Source organism: Quercus robur, chromosome 12 (genome assembly GCF_932294415.1).
Source record: "Quercus robur chromosome 12, dhQueRobu3.1, whole genome shotgun sequence".
Taxonomy (NCBI): Eukaryota; Viridiplantae; Streptophyta; class Magnoliopsida; order Fagales; family Fagaceae; genus Quercus; species Quercus robur.
The window spans coordinates 10,456,937-10,475,740 of record NC_065545.1 but is presented as its reverse complement, the minus strand read 5'-3'; the positions used below and the strand labels follow the sequence as shown (position 1 = coordinate 10,475,740).

The window sequence follows — 18,804 nt, the reverse complement described above, 5'->3', positions numbered from 1 at the left end:
AAAGTCAATGAAAACAAGAATTTAATTTAATGAACTTGTCTCATTTAATAAGTTAGAATTAGAGTTCAAATCTTAGTAACAACATATTTTACTATTTTCTTTTTTTTTTTTTCAAAAAACTATCTTTTAATTTCAACTAACCAAACATGTTTTTTATTTCAAAAATACAAGAATTTTTTTTTTAATATTTCCAAAAACAAGTTCTTGAAAATAGAAAACAAAAATTGTTACCAAACGTAACCTAAAATTTTAAGTGAATAGATTTATATATATAATACTCAGATTTTACACTATAATGATTTGAACTTAGATCATGTACACATCCGTTGTATTGATAGCTACATGTAACTAATTTCAAATTAGTTTAGTGACAATGCCTAATCTTCTTTATAAGTAAAATTCAAATTCAAATCTTTCTCTCCATTTGTTGTAACAATCATTTTTCTTTAACAATCACTGGATAATTTCTTGGTAATGAACATGCATACTATTCAGATGTTATATTTTCTATTACAGCAACCTAAAATAAAATATAAAAAAAAAAAAAATAAAAAAAAAAAAAAAAAAATCTCCTGAAATATATGATATACCACAAAAGGACCTCTCTTCATTTTTGCTTATTAAACTAGTCACAAACCCGCGCGTTGCACGTGATAATTTTTTAAATAAAATACTATTTTAGTCCCTAGACTTTATAAAGAGTTTTTTTTTTTTTTGTATTATTATATTTAATTATTGATCTGATTGCACTATAAAGTTTTTAATGTCCTCTGTATAGCCATTTCTATTTTATTTCTTACTCCTCTTTACCACCATTTTATTTTCCAAATAATAGTTATTAATTGACATTTGATTTCATTTCTTTTTTTCTTCCTTCATTTATTCTTTATTACTTTGTGTGTTCCCTTGCTAGTTGTAAATTTTATGGTTATTAATAAGAAATAGATATCATGGATGGCTTAAATAGTTATAAATGTAGTTATGTTAGTGGTATGTCAAAGGTTTTTTTTTTTTTTAAATGGGGAATGTGGTTGAATTTAAATGTTAAATAAAATGATATGAGAAAAAAAATAAAAATAAAATACATAACAATAAACACTAACTTATCCAAATAATTCTATGTAATATAATAATAGTACATTCTTATATACTATTTTTAATTATTTATAATACAATATGATAATATATTACAATCAAAGTCATAAAATAAAAATAAAAATAACTTATAACACAAAACTAAATCTCATCAACCAAAATAGAGTTCTAAAGAATACAAAACTTTATCAAGCTAAAATAGAGATGCAAGGAAAATAAAAATAAAAATCCACCAAAAAATTGAGGGAGAAAGAGTAGGAAATAACCACATTTTTGTGAGAGAAAATTATGTAAAGAATGGAAGAGTGAATAACAAATTTATACTAAGAGGATGAATAACAAATTTATACTAAGAGGATGATAATAAAAAGAAACAAAATAAAGGAAGATAAAAGAAAAGAGGAAAAGTGATATCAAGGTAGAATGTTTGGAGAGATGAAAAGGTAAAGAGAAGGATAAAGGATGGAGAAAGTATAAATGTTAAAAAAATTAGTACAATTTGATGAGCACAATAAAAAATTACATTTTTTATTTTTTAAAACAAAAAGAAAGAGAAAATATAAATAATTTAATGATAAGGAGGATGTGATTTAATTTCAATATTGAGTAAAATAAAAGAGAAGAAAAAAAATAAGAAAAATTAAAAGATATAACAACAAACACTAAATTATCCAAATTATAGTATGTAATGGAATATTATTTTATTTTTATCTACTATCTTTAATTTTTTATAATGTAATCGGATAAAATTTAACAATCAAATAGCAAAATAATAATAATAATAATAACTTAAAACACAAAACTAAATCGTATCAACCTAAATTAGAGTTCTTAAAAACACAAAAATTTATCAATCCAAAGTGGAGATGCAATAAAAAAATAAAAATCCACCAAAACATTAAGAGAGAGAGAGAGAGAGAGAGAGAGACTTTTTGTGAGAGAAAACTATGTAAAAAATGGAAAAGAGTGACAAATTTATAGTAAGAGAGAAGGGATAAAAAGAGACAAATAAAAGAAGATGAAGGAAAAGATGAATAACAATATTAAAGTAGAGGGTAGTGGAGAGATGAAAAGGTAAGAGAAGAAAAAATGTTGAAGAAAGTGTAAATATTTAAAAAATAAGTGAATGTAAAAAAAATTGTAGGAAAATTGGAAATAAAAAAGAAATATATATAGATGTTAAAACCGACAAAAATAAATATGTAAAGTTAATCATTTATTTATATATTTATTTATTTATTTGTAAAAAAAATAGAGGAATAAATAATAATTATGTGGTTAATGACGTGGCGATGAGGTGGTGCAACAGGAGCTCAGCAGCAATAAATATCACGCTTCAACTTTTAGTAATATATAAATATAGATTAGAATATCCCTGTCATCACTGTTTACAGGTGGTTTTTCCATCCATAGTTGTATTCAATATAGTGCGTTACATACGAATTGAGAAGGTAAGAAAAGGAAACAGGGCTTTAAAACTTAAGGCAACCACTTTATTCCAATTAATCTTCTTCGTTTTCCTAAAATATCCTATTGACTTAATTGCGCCATGCATAAATAATCCACAAGACTTTGCTAAAATAAATAGAATAATGTTACAGATACAAATTATTTTATAATATTTTTACAAACTGTCAATGTGACCAACTTTTTATTGGTTTTTATCTAAACTTACCATTAACATCACTTTTTCATTTACCAATAATCACTCACCACATCAGTAATTTGTAAAAAAAAAAATTGAAAAAATGTTTGTATCTCTAGCATAATAATAATAATAATAATAATAATAATAATAATAATAATAATAATAATAATAATAATAATCTGCATTCCACAAGACACTTCCCTTTGTATTTTTTTTTTATATTACAAAAAATACCATCTAATTTTACCTAAAATTTAATTGAGTCACATAAATTTATTTTATTCATTAGTCCTGTACCTTTTACTTTTATTCAATATATTCCTTTTGTTGTGGGTTCTAATTAGCTCAACTGGTAAAATTTATGATAATTGAATGAGAGATCTAGGGTTTAATCCTCGCCTACAACAAAAACTAATTGATGCCTTGATCTGATGATAAAGAGCTATTATCAAGAGCGAATACCATAGGTTGAAACTATCTCAAAATATATTCCTTTTGTTTAATTCTCTAACATTGTGCTGAATTGAAGTCATAGGATTTGATATAAATAAATCATAAGTTACATGATTGAATTGAATTTTAGACAAAGTTAGAGCGTGTAATTTGTACTTTGTAATTTAGCATTTTTTTTCCCCTTACAAGAAGTGAGGAAATGAGATGTTCTCTAAAATTTTCCTCATGAAAAGATTTTCCTCATGAAAAGAATAAAGGATTTCACCAAATTACAACTCTTGATATTTTTATCCTCCTAAGATTTAAGATGCTTTCATTTGCACATGATAAAGATTAAAGACGATAGATATAATTCAGCCCAAATAAAAAAAGATGTAAGCCCTAAGCCCACCTCATCCACACTTTTACATCTAGGCCCACCTCCTTTTGCACTTGAGTGGGAGGGAAAGGAGGGGAGGGGAGTGATTTGTTTCAGTTTTGGTAAAATTCTTCTTCTTCTTCTTCTTCTTCTTCTTTTTTTTTTTTTTTTTGGTTGATAATTTGATAATTACAATGGGGAAGGGGGATCCTGAATGTCATCGATACACTAAGAGATGTTAACCAATTGAGTTACAAGGCTTTTGGAGATCTTGTGGGAATATGGAATCACCTAGAGAGGCATAAAAGAGGCCAACTTAAATCTTTAGGAAACTCTTATGGAGTTCTTGTCAATAGCACCAAGAAGAGAATATAGACCAAATGACAAACTGTGTCATTTTGATATCGGGCCGCACTTCAAAGACCCATAAATAGGCTGATTCAGTAATTTGCCGAACTAAGTGAGATCATTAAAATGTTCCAAATGTTCGTGGTCCGAACAATCAATTTACATAGCAATACAGCTACATGTTACATACATATTGCTTACAAAATTTTACCTTCAATTCCTTCTTGGGGCCAAACCTTTTGAACATGCTGGAATTTAAGAATCACAAAGGTCCAGCAACCTGCAGAGAATCAAAAGTTAAAAAAAATGTGTATCTCCCTCCAAAAATAATTCTTAAGTATTGAAAAATTAGATAAAACTAGGAGATATAGCTAAAGTCAGTCATGCACGAATCATGTCTGTCTCTAAGCAGTAGCTGCTCACATTAAATCAGAACTAAGCAATAAAACAAACCATTTACAGGGCTAAATATACAGAAAATATTCAAACAAATCCTTTGTTAGGGTCACATTCAAGCAGCAGGAATAATCATCCTCCCTCTCCATCTTCTCCAATCAATCCACCTTCAAAAAGGAAATGAATTTTTGTCCCATATCCTCAGAGAACAAAGTGCCAAAATAACCTACTGGGCCAGGTAACAGGATACTATCACTAAAATTATTACCAAACTACATACTTATATCTAGACATACTAACCATTGCTGTTGATTTTGCCACTCCATTAAAATTCTTATCATTGTGTCCACTAGAGCTTTTATTGTATTGCGTTATAGATGCCAAAAGACAACACTATTTTTAGTGGGAGGAATACTTTTTAACTAAATTGTGCTACCTTAACCAAGCAAATTTTCAATCAGCCACATAAGTTCTCTAATAAATTTTTATACTACAGAAATTAACATATATAATGAACACTGGTTCTTGAATACTGGAACAATTTATCACCATATTTTCATTTTTTCTTTTTTCTTTTTTTGGGCTTGATATAGTAAAATTTTTTCAATGAAATTTTAGTTCCCATATTGTTTTTTTTTTTTTTTAATCAAGATTGTCGAGCTTACATGCCAAAGACCTAAAAAATAAAATCACCAGGTTGCAGTCTTAGGCAAGGGTACATTGAGTTAAATTCGTAAACTTTACATACCAAAAGAAGCACTTGCCTTTTTAAGTATCCAACATCACTTCAGAAAGTAAACCAAGATTAACGTATCATGTTGCAATATTGTCACTGCTGTTTTCAAGCAAGGAGCCAGTCAACTGCCTATAATTATAGGGTAATGTGTCCATCAAGCAAATACCCAAATAGCCCTCCACTGTCTGAATTCTTTGAAGGAAGAGAAGGTGATATGCTACTCAGTTCTTACACGTACAATCAGCCAAATCAGCAGCAAGTGATCTGTCTTAGACTAATCTGAAGATCTCTGTACTCCTTTTAACTACATCAATGACTCTCAGGCAACCTGCAGCAGCATAGGCCAGAGAAACGCATAATTATCTAATCATGATCAACAAACTACATCTTTACACTTTTTCACAGTAAATCAATCACTCTCCAGTCACTGCAGCAATTAATGATAAAGAAAGGTGCATATACTCAATTATTTTTGTTGTTGATGATGTTGTTAATAACTGCATATATACTTTCTGTTGTTGCCTAACTCTCTTGTGGCATGATGTTTAAATGATGAACAGATACCGTTGAGGATGTTTTTCAGATAAGCCAATGATTATTAATAAGTGAAAGGACACTAAACCGAGCGAATAAATAGATCCTGACATTAATGGAAGTGGCATCCTTATATGATCAAAACAAGTAATCGGTAATCACTCTCTTTCCCCCTTCAATTTACTCTATACGTTGCTTCCTAGGAGATAGTGATTCTTAACAAGATACTTGAAAAGAAGTTTAAGAATATATTCTAGGAAGGTAATGGTAGCCAATTAAATTACCGCCATGGGAATTCACTAGTATCTATTCCAGCTCGGTGAAGCTCATCAACATACTGCAATGCCTCACGGCACTCTTCCCGGTCATCAAAAAATTCATTCTTATCACCTTCTATCTGATACGTTTCATGACCTTTGCCAGCAACCACCTGCAGCCAAAAAGTAGCATATAACAACTACTTTTTTTTTTGGGTCTTAAGAAAAAAAAAAAAAAAAGAGTTCAGCTGCAAACTATTAGATAACTGGAGTGTGTTAGCGATGGTATAGATAAGACTAATCTCCCGAGAGAATAAAGATCTTTTCTTTACATCTAGTTTTCAAACCATAAGGGTAATTTGAAAGCCACATTGAATTACTAAAATATTTCAATTGTGAAAATAATTACCATACCTTTTCATTATTAAAATTTTGTATAAATTATTTGTTTTCAAATGATTTCTATTTCATCTTTTTCTTTGGATGGCTTTCATAGCCTTCAAATGGATTTTTAAATTTAGTTCTTTCCCAAAATCTTTAGTTTGCTTTACATGATGATTTGTTCACAGGAATGATGTGAAAAAAAAAAAAAAAAAAAAAGACACACACACACTAATCTTTTAAGACTTCCAAACATTCCTTTAGATTGAAGTGAGCTACCTTTTTACTTCCCATTTTGAAACGTTTCTGCTTATATCTTAGAGTATTAAAGAAAGAAAAAAAAATGGAGCTTCAAGTACTTACAACCATATCACCCTCCTCACCCATGGCAACAGCACAACGTACAGCCACCCTTCTAATATCATGCAGGAAAAGCCTATGACCATTTGGAAGAGGTGGATAGTAATCATTCTCTCCATATTTCAGATAATCTTGCATTGTCCATCCTACACCAGCCAGCATATCATCCAAAATGTCCACTGATGAAGTGAAACACGCATGCATTAGCATTAGGCTTCAGGAATTTGATCCTACAACTTAACTTTCCTTAGCATCCAGTGCTATACATGAAGAAGCACACACACTACACACAGAGAAAACAGTCACAAGGAAGAATGACCACACACACACACACACAATGCCACAACTAATCCTTTCTCAAATATGAAACAGTTTTCAGTGAGGAAAACTGAAAAACCTTCCATATATTTAGAAAACATTAAAATCTAGAAAAGACATGTAACAAAACATTGTCTGGTTCATGGCTATTGACAGCATACATCCTTTACAAAGTATGACTCATTGTACATACATGGATCTTCATTCCTTGGATTGTCAGATGTCAGAATTGTCACATCACTTTTATCTGTTGCAATCTTTGCCATCATGGGTCGATTCCCCCTATCACGCTCACCACCACAACCAACAACTTCACATAAAGTATGAAAGTTAATCAGAAAAGGCAAGATGATTCCATTATATACAACATTTACTGCAAATCAAGAACTATCAATGCTAGACTAGAAACTTAAGACCCTTCCAACCATTTAAGTACAAAAGATTTGGTTAGGCATTTTGCATGACAAATGCAACAAGATTAATCACCTTCCTATCTTGTGAATCTTAATGCACAATGTAGATGCCCCTTGCTACAACATGCTTAGTAGATGAATCAGCGTGGAAGTAGATTTGTGTGTGTGTGTGTGTGTGTATGCATCTGCACCTGGGTTTCTGTGCCTGTACGAATTAAAAGGAAATACAAATATACCGGTGATGATCCTCCTCGGTCCAAGCTCCCTTACAAAATCCAGTAGTCTAGACAGGGCATCAGGAGTATGAGCATAGTCCACAATCACTCCAAATGCCTGTTCCTCGTCTATCAACTCACAGCGCCCTGGAACTGCATCAACCTCTTCAATCCCTCTAACAATGTCCTCTAGAGGTGCCCCAACTGCAATCCCAACTGCCACAGCTGCAAGAATATTATAAATATTATGCCTTCCAAGTAACCCCGATGAAATCTCCAGTATACCATGAGGCGTATTGACCAAAACCTGTGTCTCAAACAGGGAGAGCTCAAACTTCAGCGGGTGAACATCCGCATTTTTATTCTCCATTGCAAACGTCACAACAGGCACGTCTGGGTTCCCTTGTGCTATAAAATGAGGTGCATTTGGGTCGTCAATGTTGACAACTTTCCTATGTCTTTCTGGGTCCACCATCCTAGCAAATAGCTTAGCCTTGGCGTCCCTATACTCCTCCTCAGTCCCATGAAAATCCAAATGTTCCCTGGTCAAATTTGTGAAAACTGCAATATCAAAATCCACTTCATCACACCTCCCTAGTGCTAGTCCATGAGAAGAAGCCTCCATGACAACCGCTTCAGTCCCATTATGGAGCATCTTCGCCATCAAATTCTGAACCAAAACAGCATCTGGGGTCGTGTTAGGCGACTCCAACTTGTTATCCCCATGCACATAATAAGCAACCGTGCTCAACATCCCGGTTCTCAATCCCATCGCTTCATACAAACCTTTTATCAAATACGTAGTGGTCGTCTTCCCATTTGTCCCAGTAACGGCTATCACTGCCATATTCTTCGATGGGTACCTATAAAAAGACGCAGCCAACACAGGAAGAACGGCATTGGTGTCCTCTACAATCACCAAAGCCTTACACGCCAAGGTCTCCTCTATATCAATCTCCTTACTGGCCACAACTGCCACTGCACCTCTCTTATCAGCCTCACTCAAATACAAATGCCCATCGGTTTTCCTCCCAACACAGCACACAAACAAGTCCCCTGAGCAAACCAACCTAGAATCATGTTGAATCCCAGTAATCTCAACCTCCAAATCACCGTAAACCGACACGGGCACGACCTTACTCTCGTCCAAAAGCTCAGCTAAGCTCATCTTAAACTTGGGTTCCACTATCCTACTCTTAACTTTGCCATAACTATCAAAATCCAAATCAAAATTTGAATTTGAATTTGACATCGACCCACGATTGCTATTCGCGAATTTACTAACCTCATCATCGTCAAACCTCTCGGACCCATCAGTGTCCGAGTCCTCAGCAACCACTCGAAGCCCTTGAAGCTCATCAATCTCTTCCAAATCCACAACCTCCTCTGGCTCCAACTCATCAAGCCCTTCACCTTCAACCTCGTCCTCGCTCTCTTCCTTCTTTTTCTTCTTGGGGTTGGGCTTCAAGAGACCTTGCTTCACGAACTCCTTGCGCTGCATAGCGATGGCCTTGTCGATATCACCGAACATATCGTCACCGGAGTCCGAAATCTGAGACGGGTCATCGTTTTCGTCGGCGTCTTCGACGTCAGCAATGGCGGAGAGGTAGGTAGAGCGGTTGTTGAGGAAGTCTTCCTCTTGGAGCTTGCGGGCTCTGGAGGCTTGGCGGTGGATTTGCTGGAATTTGGAGACTCCATGGGCTGAGTCCTCCGGAGCTTCGGGTGGGTCGTCGTCTGATGGGTTCGGGTAGTACTTGCCGTCGGGTCCGATAGCATTTGGGACTCGAAGAGTAAGCAAAGGCATAGAAGATTTAGAAGGAGAAACTTGATGGGGTTTTAGAGAGAGAAAGTGGGGTGGAGGAGGAGAGAGAAAGTGTGGGATAGAGAGGAAAGTGAAAGCCATTTGAGAGAGAGTGTGTGAAAGAGAAAGTGAGAGACAGACAGGGTTTTAGGAACATTGGAGGGAGAAATGGATAGGGGTTTTGTGAGAAAAATAGGGATTGGGTTTTTCAGTTATTACAGTTAAAAACTTTAAAACAGAGAGTTTATTAATATGCTTTTGGTTTATGCTTAAAATTCAAAAAAAAAAAAAGAGAAAATGGCGTCGCCCGGGTTCGAACCGGAGACCTTCAGTGTGTTAGACTGACGTGATAACCAACTACACCACGACACCGTGATGGCTACCTCCTCTTCTTGATACAAAGTAAACACAACAGCTACCATCTAATAAAGCCTAAAGGGCTAAAAGCCCATCCTTTTTTTTTTTTTTTTTTGAAACCACTAAAAGCCCATCCTTGATTCTAACCTTTTCATCCAAAATGAAAAAAAGCCCATCTTTGAATATTTTATGGGCAATGTTTAGTTTTTATAAATTTAAAAAAATATATATTATAAATGACGTCATATTATATAGTTATAGATTTTCTATGTGGTGAAATTTAATTCTTGATCGTTAAATGGATCTCTGTCCCAACAAAGTTGGCCTATTAGTAATCACAATTCACAACTATCAAGAGATTTAGAGAACATCCCACTTGAAAGTAAGGAATGGAAAAAACTTATGGAATTAAAAATCTAAGAGAGACTTAAAACTCTTTAATTGGCAGAGAGCATATGGAAAATAACAAGTGGAGAAGTGATTTAAAAAATGATGAATATAGATGATAATGGTTGCATGTTATGTGAGGATGAGGAAGCATCCCCAACTCATCTATTCATATATAGATCGTCCAGTAGCAAAAAAAAAAGTGTGAACTAATTTCCTTAGGCTAGCTCATTAGTTTATTTTTTTAAAGCATTTTAAACATCTATAACTTATTGGGGCAAAATTGTGTTATTATCATAATCTAACCTACAAGTGTTAAGAAAAGGCAACAAAAGCTTCATATAATTTCATTAATTTGCAGCCATCTGTTGCAATAATATAATATGGATGACGAGAAACTACCTTATAAGTAGGCCTATCCAAGACAACCTAGTAACCCAACCCACCCAAAATTTCGACCAACCTAATCCGAAAACCACCTGATCCGACTCCGGTAACGGGTCGGCGACGGTTTCTGAGATACCTAACCCGATTCTGGCAAGTCGGTTGGTGGGTCCTTGCATTTAAACCCAATTTCAACCGACACAACCGATTCTACCACCAAAAAGGCCGTCGATCTCCACCGCCTATACATTTTCTCAATCGATTCTTGTTAAATCTGGCAAGATCTCGTTGAGATCCGACGTGATATCATCAAGATCCCACGATATCTCTTCAAGATTCGCTTAGATCCGGCAAGATGTTACCATAAAAGTCCAATTTTGAGCCAAATTTGCCAGATCGACCCCATTTTCAACCAGATCCAACAAGTTTTGACCAGATCTAACCCCAACCAAGACTCGACCACCTTCCGGCAAAGAACTGTCCGATCCGACCCTATTCTCTGACTGGTCAACGGTGGGTTTGAAAATTTTTAACCCAACTTGGTCGGGTTGGTCATGGGTTGGGCATAAACCCGACCCGTGGTCACCCCTACTTATAAGACAAACTTAAAGGAAAGTGCTTGATCCTTTACTCCAAAGTAGAAAAATTAATAAAATATGCACTAAACATATGATGTATTGGTATTGTAGGGTTAAAGGCCTAACTCATATATTGGACCTTAGGCTCTGGCCGAGAGCATGGTGATTCGAGGACAAATAAATGGTAGTGGCTGCGTCAAGTTTAGAATCTCATGAGTGAGGTACGAATGGGAAGGTGGTCCGAAAAGGAATATCTCTTCGTATAAGCTAAGCATAGCTTAAATGTGTATCCTAATAATTAAGGTGACCTTCCAAGAAACTCCAGTAATAGGGACATGCCTCATAATCGTACAAGAAGGATGGGAACTCAAAAATATCTAAGGGAAAGCTGCTATCACCACATTGAATGCTCTGTAACTAACTCTCTGGCCTCATTAATGAGGAAGTGATCTCTGAACAATACTTTTTCAACCTTACAACCATCCCCAAAGACTTCTAGAGGAGGCTAATGGGACAAGGATCAGCATAAGCCATTAGCTGTCCACGTGTAGGGTAAAGATGAAAGAAAAGACGTAGTATAAATGAGAGTGGAGACCCCAAAGGAAAGGGATCGAAAAATAAGGAGAGAAAGGACTGTAGCAATCAAAATTGTATTAGTAATCTGTTCAATTGATTTATATTAGAACTTACCTCCTCAGACTATGCCGAGAGTGAATTTATTTGGATCAATCATTCTTGTTTTTGTTTGATTATCTTTCAAACCCATTTTATCCGTTGTCCAACTCATTAGAACCTAGTTCTCTAATCCACTCTCTACAAATTTATAGTACTGGGCTCACTGGGCCAATATCCCTTTACATTTTGGGTTTAGGCTCCAAAACATGTCCCCACAGGTATTTTGCAGGTAATGAGACTAGCAAGAGTGTTGGATATTTTCATAAAAATTATATATTTCAAATCAAAATATAATATCTTTCAATGTTTCGATTTTATTTTACTAACCTATTTCAGAAACTTAGCAAATGTCATGGGTTAATAGCTGTAATTTTAATTCATTGATTTCATATACAGTTATATGCTTTTGAGTGGAGTTGTGGTGTGTCTTTGTGTTAGAACATTTTTCCCTCTTCTTTTGTGTGTGTGTGTTTGTTTTTCAAAAAAAAAAAAAAAAAAAAAGCTATATGCTTATTAGTCTATTAGATGACCGTTGATGTATAATGTCATCATAATTATTTGATTTTAATATATAAACATTTATTGGCTAAATGTATATAGTAATACCAGTATTATGCCTGTGTGATGCACGGCTTAATCAAAATTCATATGTAAATAGTTTTTTTTTTTATTAATTTACTTAAAATTAGATTATAGAATAGATAATAAAAAATAATTAAATATTTTACTTTTAAGTTATATAATAAATTCATATTGTGTAAAACTAAGGTATTATGAAATGCATATATATATATATATATAAGTAGAGATGGGTTCAAGTTACACCTGGTGTAATTCTAAAGAGTTACACCTTTTCTAAACCATTAGATTTAAGTAGATCCAACGGTTAAAAAAAGATACTCATTAATGCTAATATTCTTATTGATCTCATTTATTATCCCTTATTTATGTCATTCCATACTTATCTCTAAACCCAAAAAAAGGTATATGTGCTTCCTTCTCTCTCTCTCTCTCTCTCTCTCTCTCTCTCTCTCTCTCTCTCTCTCTAGGGTTCCACCTCCATGGCCAAATTGTCGATGGCAAAATATGTATACTCTACCAAGTGATATGCTGATGTGATGATTGTATATTCCATCAATTGAAAGATGAGTAGAGGCAACACTACTCTACCAATCAATCCAAACTGGAGACAATCATGGATAAATTTAAATGATAATCTGCAATTTTTTTTTATTAAAAATAAATGGAAACAAAGATACACAATAGATGCTAAGTTTGGTGGTAAATTTTTTATTAAGAATATGCAAAAAAAAAAAAAACAATTCTTTTACCGATTAGCCAAGAAGTCCTAACAAATCCAATAAGTGTGAATGGCTCATAAGATTCAGTCGTAAACATATTCTCTCAAAATAACCTCTCCTAAGTCCTAACTGATCCAAGAAGTATGAATGCCTTGAAAGCTTTAGCAGTAAACAAACTCTCTCAAAATAACCTCTTAAGTCATAAGAAATCGATGCTTGTAAGGTTTGATAGTAAGCATACTCTCTCAAAATATGGTTTAAGTATATAGTTTTTTTTTTTCGTTCCTATAACAAGGACATCATATCCAACCATGAATGGTTTCCCTTCAACTTTATTGAGGTTTTCACTAGTAAAACATCATGTGATAAAGTACCTATTACTTGTACTCAAATGCTTAGACTTATACAATTTAAATATACACACACGCATCCCACCATGTAAAACGCAAGATGTCCAATACTCTCATACCTATTGCCATTCAAAATAATAATTATTCTCATTTTAGAATCCAATTTTTAAAGGGCTTTTATTTATTTATTTAAATTTTGTGATTCAAATTGCAGTATTTAAATGGCATGGAAATTGGATAAAATTTTATATTGGAGAAGCAGTCTGTTAGAAGAATGATGAAAATGTTTTGGAGGAAGTCTATTAACAATTTTGCCAAAACGTGTTAATGTCTCCAAGGATGGCTTTCAATTAAACATTGTCAACATGTTGTTTTATAATGCATTCGCAGACTACCTATTATCTTGATTCAGGACCTTTTTGCTTATAGAAATCAATCAACAAAATTGTATTTTCATCCAAAGATAAAATACACATGTAAAAAAAAAAAAAAAAAGACAAGTGCAAAATGATCTGATAAGAATGAAATGCAACTGGCGGCTGTGGCTTTTTTTGTAGCTGGCGACCTGTCCATAGAGGTGGAACCCTAAAGAGAGAGAGAGAGAAAAAAAAATGTATTGTAGTGAAGGAGAATACGTATACCTTTTTTGAGTTTAGAGATAAGTATAGAATGACATAAATAAGGGATAATAAATGAGATCAATAAGAATATTAGCATTAATGAGTTTTTTTTTTTTTTAACCGTTGGATCTATTTAAATCCAATGGTTTAGAAAATGTGTAACTCTAAAAAGTTACACCAGGTGTAACTTGAACCCATCTCATAAAATAAAGGTCTTACTTAAACTTGTTATGTTAATACATATTAGCTATCATTTGATACTTTATCCACACACACAAAAAACAACAATTAACATTTAAAATAGGCTAAAAGTAAAATTGTTACTTTATGAAAAATTGATACAATACTTATTGTTACTTTATCCAAATAAGTCGATAAGAACAAATAAAATAAGAGTCTTACTTAAATTTAAACTTGTTTCTTAAATGGATTAGATGAAGAATTTGGATTGTAATCAAATTAAAATTGAAAAAGAATTAGATAGATTAGACGAAGAATTTGGATTGTAATTGATGAAGCATGAGTTCGTCAGTCAAAATAGGCAGATGGAACCAACCTCCAGTCTGCGTGAATGTATCTTTTAAGATGGTCACCGGTGTGGTGCCTGCCATAACGTCTCCAATGCCAAAGTTAGAATAGGAAAGCACTTTGTGAAATGAAACAGATTAGTAGGATAATAATGAGTGTTTCTTAGAGTGTGTATATGTACCTTCTGTTGATAATGTGAGGGCTTTATATATGTGGCTTTGGCTGCTAGCCGTTGTGGTCGTTAATGCCTTTCTCAGTAACGCCTCCTACCTAATAATGTGGCTTTTAATAGGCTCCCAACGGTCTGCATGGCTGGTTTTGTAACTGCCCAAGTCATTGATTGACTATATTGAATGATTTCCCTATCCTCGTCAGTGGTGATCGGTTTCTTCGTCATTCAAGATGACTTCGTCATGATTGTTGGCTTCATCTAGGAGACGTAATCTCGTCATTCCCATTAGTTGCCCCCCCAGGTTCTGTGGTCATTATAACGTGTCATGAGGACCATAAAAGATGAAAAGTTTTCCTGAGCTGTCCATGACTCTTGGGGTTTTGCTCCGAATTTAATGCATAGTGGCAGCGCTACTCGCAATGTGGCCACGTGGCGCATGCTGATCAATGGAGTCAATATCATGACCCTTGGGTTTCCCGCTATTTTTCAGTTTTCTTGGGCCTTGGTTTCAAACTTTCCTCTCCTTCACTTTAATCATTTGCTCTGAGTTTATTTTTTCTGTTCATTCTTGCGACCGTTCCGACTCTGCTCCGGTGATATCCTTCGGATTTTTCTTGATTCAATCGTTCATTCTTCAAGGTACGTTCCTCTTTTCTTCTTCTTCCATTCCCCTTTCCTTCATAATCTATTACTAGTTTTTAGGATTTTATTCCCTTTTCATGGTTAGTTCCTCTGAGGTTAGGGTAGCTTGCCCTTCGGTCTCTTTCTTTTTCGCTCGCTTAGGGGCGGCTTTAGGTGTTTCTGGTGACTTTTTTCCCTTGGTTAGGGATTTTATTTTTGAAGGTTGTGGGTTGAGTGTGGTTTTAGGGGAGCTATCTCCAATATTAGGCCAATTTCTTGCTTGGTTTGAGGGTAAGAGGATGTCAGAGGTGAGATCTAGTGAAGTCGAAACTGGGTTGTCGTCTAGCGATGACCCAGTGGAGGGCGATACGGCTGTCTCTGCCCCTCGTTCAGTTAGGGCTTTTTACGCCCTTGAGGAGTTGTGCGGGCTGGACGCTGATACTGTGGCTAGGTTCAAAGATAGATTTCAATTTCCTGAACGGGTTCGTGTTCGTCGGCCCAGTAGTGAGGACCAGGCCTGCCACTTCTTCCCTGGTGAGGTATGCTTCTACGAGGCTGCTTTCACTTGTGGGCTTAGGCTTCCCGTCCATCCGTTTGTGATGGAGCTTTTAGGTTACTTTGGTATTGCTCCTGGGCAACTTATGCCCAATTCATGGAGGATAGTGATCAACTGTATGGAAATATGGTTGGCCGCTAATGGGGATATGATCAAGGTGAGTGAGCTCGTCTATCTTTATCGTTTAAAGGAGTCAAAAGAGTAAGGATATTATGAGTTAGTACCTTGGGCGAGGAGGACTAGGATCGTCAAGGGTTTACCTTCGTCATTCAGGTATTGGAAATCTCGTTTCTTTTTCGTGTCCGGGGATGATTTTGAGACCCCCTCTAGCGAGGCTTGGGGTGATATCCCAAGGTTGCTCCATCGGTGGGGAACCCCGAACTTAGGTGCGTCAATGTTTCTCCTCGTCTATTAATTTTCATTCTGCTTATGTGGCCGTCTCTAACTCTTTTAGTAGTTTCTTTGGCAGTTAAAGATGACCCAAGTTAAAAAGCAAATACTGGGATTGTGTTGAAACGGCGATAGAGTACGCCAAGACGATTAAAAGTTGGGAGGACCTTGTAGATCCGCGGACGCTTGCATTCTATTGCCTAGGCCCGGACCCATCTCCCTACGTCTTGCGCAACATCGACATCAAGGGAAAAAAGAGTAAGTATTGACTTCGTCAGTATTAATTTTCTCGTGTGTGCTTGGATCCTTCTTTTTTCTCCCCTTTTTTTTTTAAGTGTTTTCTTCTTGTAGAAATGACGACCAAATTCAATAAGGATATGTATGCAAAGATGAGGTCAAAGAAGGACAAACCTTTGTCCAATATTGGGAAGAAGGGGGTTCGTGTCACGGGGAAGGGTCTATCCATTACTCCAGATACAGACGCCACTCCCATCATCTCCAGGGTTGAGAATGTAAGGACAGCTTCTCCGGCTATGTCGGTTGAAGAGATCCCTACCCCTTCCTCGAAAAGGCAGCGATTGTTAGGTAAGGAAAAGGAAAAGGAAAAAGTTGGTTCTTGCCCACCCACAGTCTGGGATGACGAGGGTATGGCCGTGGAACGGGCACATGGGGTTGTGAATGCTAAGGACCTCAAGGTCTTTTCCGGGGTGCCACTCAACATGGTTGTGAGTCAACACGTACACAGGATCGTCCAGGTAAAATACTTTTGCACTTTCAATGTCCTTTTTTTTTTTTTCTTTTTCTTTTTGACTGACGGGCTCAATTTCCTTCCCCAGGTGTTGGGAGAGAGTCTCCACATTGCTTCTGAATGCCTTACCCAAGAGGCCAAGGTGGCGTCTCTGGCATCCAAGATGGAGACTTTGGAGAAGGAGAACTCCACGCTGAAGAAGAAGCTCATCGATTCTATGGACGAGGCCGCCACTTTAAAGGAAAACGTCAAGGCCTTGAATGCTGATCTTAGAGTTGAGCGTTAGCTAAACTTAGAGAAGGACGACCAACTTCAAGTGGCCAAGGAAAAGCTCAAAACTATCGCTGTCAGATCCGTTAAGGCTTTCCAGCAAACTAAGGAGTACACCACAGTGCTCTTCAGTTGGTATTTCAAGGGCTTCGAGTTTTTGCGGAGGTACCTCGTCAAGCATCCCACTGGAGTTGACCTGCCGAACCTGGATCTCGAAGTGGTGGATCAGGAGATGACGATGGATGAGGCTGCCCAGTCGTCGACTCCTGAGGGTGATGCCCCTGAGAAGACTCCTGATGATGATGCCCCTTCTAGTGACGCCCCTGCCATTGACGACCCTGTCGGTGACACCCCTACTGATGCCCGAACCTGACACTTATAAAAAAATTTATGTTGTGTGTGTGCCCATTATGTTTTGGGCTTTTTGTACATCTGATTTCACAATAGTTTCTTTTTAATCTGTTTTAAGAACAATGTTTTTCGGCCCAGCGTTTATGGGTCTTTAGAAAGAACAATGGTAATTGCCCATTGTTTTTGGGCTTTAATTAATTTTATGATTACGTACTTACTTGTTTATGTGATTTTACACTTTGTTGGCACTTGATATGCTTGTGGTGTTTTGCGCTCGTCCATACCTTGCACTTAGCAAAACTTTAGTTGTATGTTTTCCTCTTCCTTCATCACTGTTCCGTTACCCGATCTGCAATTGACAGCCTTTCGATACTGCCTGAGCTTTGTTTTGATTTGTTGCGAGGTTCTTGTACTTCTTTTTTTTTTTTTTTAAATGACCTCGTTAGTAACCCACATCCGTCGGGCAGAACCTTGCTACTTAGTCCTTTCGTTGCTTGACTTACACCCATTAAGGGATTCTTTCTTGTTTTGGCCTCCTCAGTAACTTACATTCGTCAAAGCGGAATCTTGTTACTTAGTCCTTTTGTTGCTTGACTTACACCCATTAAGGGATTCTGTCTTGTTTTAGCCTCGTCAGTAACTTACATCCGTCAAAGCGGAATCTTGTTACTTGACCATTTGACTTAAACCCATTTAAGGGATATCGTCGGTAACTTACATCTGTCAAAGCGGAATTATGTTACTTGGCCGTTTGACTTAAACCCATTTATGGGATATCGTTAGTAACTTACATCCGTCAAGGCGGAATCTTGTTACTTGGCCGTTTGTCTTAAACCCATTTAACGGATATTGTCAGTAACTAACATCCGTCAAGGCGAAACCTTGTTACTTAGCCCTTCTTAGTTTTACTGCTGGCTAAATCTGTTTGCACGAAGACAGTGGGTGAATGATTCTTTTATTAATTTCAGGAATGAATATATTCATTTGATACATCTATTAATGGTACTTCTTCAAGTGCCCAATGTTCCATGGCCGGGGGAGCCTCTGCCCGTCTATGGTTTCCAGGTGATAACTGCCTTGCCTAGAGTAGTGGACGGCTCGATAAGGTCCTTCCCAATTGGGGCCAAGCTTTCCTTGGGCAGGATCTTTTGTTGCTATGGTAACCTTGCGCGGGACAAGGTCACCTATGTCAAGTCGTCTGAG

The 18,804-nt window shown here is 35.9% G+C and overlaps 1 protein-coding gene and 1 non-coding gene across 3 annotated transcripts; both read right to left on the bottom strand.

Moving 5' to 3' along the window:
* Nucleotides 1–5,062: 5,062 nt before the first annotated feature.
* Nucleotides 5,063–9,542, bottom strand: LOC126708688 (UDP-N-acetylmuramoyl-L-alanyl-D-glutamate--2,6-diaminopimelate ligase MurE homolog, chloroplastic). 2 transcript variants are annotated; one of them, XM_050408554.1, is made up of 5 exons: nt 7,534–9,540; nt 7,078–7,194; nt 6,570–6,745; nt 5,853–5,998; nt 5,063–5,362 (listed from the first exon to the last, which is right to left on the bottom strand). In XM_050408554.1, exons 1-5 carry the CDS (start codon nt 9,413–9,415, stop codon nt 5,344–5,346), a joined length of 2,340 nt encoding a protein of 779 aa, XP_050264511.1. In that variant the 5' UTR covers nt 9,416–9,540; the 3' UTR covers nt 5,063–5,343. The 2 variants fall into 2 exon arrangements, with proteins under 2 accessions (XP_050264511.1, XP_050264512.1); XM_050408555.1 differs by lacking the exons at nt 5,063–5,362; nt 5,853–5,998 and having other exon boundaries at nt 6,715–6,849; nt 7,534–9,542.
* Nucleotides 9,543–9,611: 69 nt separating this feature from the next.
* Nucleotides 9,612–9,685, bottom strand: TRNAV-AAC (transfer RNA valine (anticodon AAC)). Its single transcript has one exon. It is a non-coding gene; the product is annotated as a tRNA-Val (tRNA).
* Between the last annotated feature and the right edge of the window lie 9,119 nt (nt 9,686–18,804).

What these genes read in the sequence shown, in the direction of transcription:
- LOC126708688 (XM_050408554.1), bottom strand. Translation starts at nt 9,415, where the DNA reads ATGGCTTTCACTTTCCTCTCTATCCCACACTTTCTCTCTCCTCCTCCA. An exon ending in ACCGAGGAGGATCATCACCG is followed by an intron (nt 7,195 to 7,533) that starts GTATATTTGTAT and finishes CTTTATGTGAAG; the next exon opens with TTGTTGGTTGTGGTGGTGAG. An exon ending in GTGAGGAGGGTGATATGGTT is followed by an intron (nt 5,999 to 6,569) that starts GTAAGTACTTGA and finishes TTTTGGCTGCAG; the next exon opens with GTGGTTGCTGGCAAAGGTCA.